This window comes from Myotis davidii, unplaced genomic scaffold (assembly GCF_000327345.1).
Source record: "Myotis davidii unplaced genomic scaffold, ASM32734v1 scaffold798, whole genome shotgun sequence".
Lineage (NCBI taxonomy): Eukaryota > Metazoa > Chordata > Mammalia > Chiroptera > Vespertilionidae > Myotis > Myotis davidii.
In genome coordinates, this window is record NW_006289818.1 from 164,953 (window position 1) to 168,350 (window position 3,398).

Consider the following 3,398-nt stretch of genomic DNA (forward strand, 5'->3'; position numbering starts at 1 on the left):
AAGAGCTTCACAGATAAGGAAAAGCTAAAGGAGTTCATCACCACCAAACCAGTATTATATGAAATGCTGAAAGGTATCCTTTAAGAAGAGGAAGAAGAAGAAAAAGGTAAAGATACAAATGATGAACAACAAATATGCATCTATCAACAAGTGAATCTAAGAATCAAGTGAATAAATAATCTGATGAACAGAATGAACTGGTGATTATACTAGAATCAGGGACATAGAAAGGGAATAGACTGACTATTCTTGGGGGGGAAAGGGGTGTGGGAGATGCGGGAAGAGCTGGACAAAAATCGTGCACCTATGGATGAGGACAGTGGGTGGGGAGTGAGGGCGGAGGGTGGGGTGGGAACTGGAAGGAGGGGGGTTATGGGGGGTGAAGAGGAACAAATGTAATAATCTGAAGAATAAAGATTTAATTTTTTTAAAAAAAGAAAATACATTTCAATTGTAATACTCACTGGCTGACATTAAGAATATAGAATGTCCCTTTCCCATCCTATTTTCTGCTTCAGCTTAGTTTCCATGCATCAATGGTTTAAATTTGAATGAAATCCTGTTCCCTTACCTATACTCATTGCTGGACTCCAATTACTCCACAGTTTGTCATCTTCATAGCATAACTTATTTGTTTTTACTCTCATTCTGACTGTGTTCAAAGTATCACGAAGAACACCAGGGACCCGGAAACAAATTGTGCCCTTAAAATTAAAAACACACACACAAGTAATATTAATAGTTTATTCTCTTTCTCTGCTTCTGAATCTTAAATATAATTATCGACCAAATTCTGTATATGATTAAGACTTGAATTGGACTCCAAATTATCTGACTTTAACTCCTAGATAAAAATGGACAATAATACACAGAACAAAGCAGTTCAAATTTAGGCTATGCTCACCCGGCCCTATCCCCAACTACTCGTATGTGTTTAAGCCCAAATAGCTAAAGTTGAATTTACTGACCTCCAGGTTTTCCTCAAACTCTGAACTATCACATGTGGGCTCTTCAACCTTGAAAATATAAAATAATGAGTCAATTGAAAATATTTTTAAAAATCACATTTTACATGATTTAACCATTTCTAATAAAGTTTCCTTTATTGCATTAAAAGAGTACCAGCCCTTGGCTGGTATCGCTCAGTTGGTTGGGTGTCATCTCATGTACTGTAGAGTTGATGATTCTCTCTCATTATTGATATTTCTATCTCTCTCTCCCTCTCCCTTCCTCTCTGAAATCAGTAAAAAATATTTTTTTAAAGATTTTCTTAAATAGGATAAAAAATATTAACCATAAAGAAAACTTTTTATAAAGCCATCTATATTAAAATTAAAAATATATCCTATTAAGGAAATAAAAAGGTAAGGCATAGAGTGAGAGAAGATATTTGCAATTTCTGACAAAGGACTTGCATATATGTATTATATAATATATATTTACATTTATACATAACACACACATATGTACATATATTCCACAAATTAATAAGGAAAATACAGACAACCCAATGAAAGAACTGGCCAAAGACTTGAACACGCATTTCACAAGAGGATATTCAAATTGCCAGTAAACATGAAAAACTAGTCATCAGGGAAATGCAAATTAAATATACAAGATAACAACACACACACCTATCAGACAATAAATACCAAGTGCTGGTGAGCAGCGGTTGCCAACCGGTGCTCTGCGGACCACTGGTTGTCCGTGAAGTCTGAAAAGTTGGTGACTGCTGTTGGTGAGGATATGAAGGCTCTAGCACTCTCAATTTCTGCTCTTAGTAGTGTAAATTAGCAAAACCACTTTGGAAAACTGATACTATTTACTAGAGAGAATCAGATGTAATCCTACGACCCATATATGCCCAACCAAAATGTACGCATGTGTACACCAAGAAGTATTGGCATAATGGAATGAATACAATGAGTATGAACCATCTACAACTACAGGCAAGAATATCAGTCGATCTCATAAACATAACACAATGAAAGAAGGCACACAGACACAAAAGTAAATTCACTATAATTAATTTATATAAAGTTTAAAAAGAGTCAACAAATCTAATCTCTGAGATTAGAAGTCAGGATAATAGTTGCTCTTTGGGAGGGTAGTGACCAAAAGGGGTCATGATGTGGCTTCTGGGGTGCTGGTTATGTAAGTGAAAAATTATTTGCAAAATCACTTGTGAAAAATCACTGAACTGCATATAATGACTTGTGTAACTAGGTTACAGAAAATATAATGTAAAATTTTACTCCACACAATTTAAGTCACTTGCTGTCTGATGTAAAAAAAATAATCAGTTCCTAAAATACAAATATTTCAAAACTGAGTAAAACACCACACATGAAAATCTGTCTATTTCTGGCCAACAGGTACATGAAAAAAATGTTCAATATCACTAATCATTGGGAAATACAGAACAAAACCACAATGAGATACCATCTCATACCTACTAGAAGGGCTATTATTAAAAAAATCAACAAATAACAAGTGTTGTCAAGGATGTAGGTAAAAGGGGACCCTTGTGCACTATTGGTGAGAATGTAAACTGGTGTAGCCACTATGGAATACAGTATTGCAGTTCCTAGTATTACATATTCATATGGGGGAGGGGGGAGAATCTTTTTTCTTTTTGAATGGAGGTTCCTCAAAAAAATTAAAAATATGGGGGGGGGATAATCTTTTTTTGTATGGAGGTTACTCAAAAAATTAAAAATAGAACTACCATATGATCCAGCAATCCTATTTCTGTGAATATATCCAAAGGAAATGAAATCAGGACCTCAAAGGAAAGCAAATCAGGATCTTGAAGAGATATCTGCACTTCATGTTCACTGCAGCATTATTCACCATAGCCAAGATGTGGAAACAACCTAAGTATCATCAATGGATGGATAAAGAAGAGGTGGCACCTAGGAATATTATTCAGACATGAGAAAGAAAAAAATCCTGCCATTTGTGATAACTTCGAGGAAACTTGAGGGCATTATGCTACGTGGAATAAGACAGAGAAATACAAATATTATATGCTCTCACTTATATGTGGGATCTAAAAAAGTCAAATTCATAGAAGCAGAGAATAGAGTAGTAGTTGCCAGAGGCTAGGGGATATGAAAAATGGGAAGATGTCCATCAAAGGGTATAAAATTTCAGTTATAAGTTCTGAAGATCAAATGGATAGCACGGTGATTATAGTTAATAATACTGCATTGTATACTTGAAATTTGCTGTGAGAGTAGATTTTAAGTGTTCTCACCACACCAAAAAAAAAGGTAACTGTGTGAGGTCATGGATGTTAATTAGTGTGATTATGGATATCATTTCACAAAGTGCATGTATATTAAATCATCATGTTGTACACCTTGAAAATAATCACACTGTACACCATATATATA

The 3,398-nt window shown here is 34.8% G+C and overlaps 1 protein-coding gene across 1 annotated transcript in view; it reads right to left on the reverse strand.

Annotated features, from left to right (window-relative positions):
• Window positions 1-3,398, reverse strand: part of IL13RA1 (interleukin 13 receptor subunit alpha 1) — a 63,147-nt gene that overhangs the window by 23,463 nt on the left and 36,286 nt on the right. The window contains exons 8-9 of the mRNA XM_006762532.2: window positions 969-1,016; window positions 572-704 (exon numbers count right to left, since the gene is read on the reverse strand). Of these exons, the coding sequence (XP_006762595.1) occupies window positions 572-704; window positions 969-1,016 (181 nt within the window). The remainder of the gene's footprint in view (window positions 1-571; window positions 705-968; window positions 1,017-3,398) is intronic.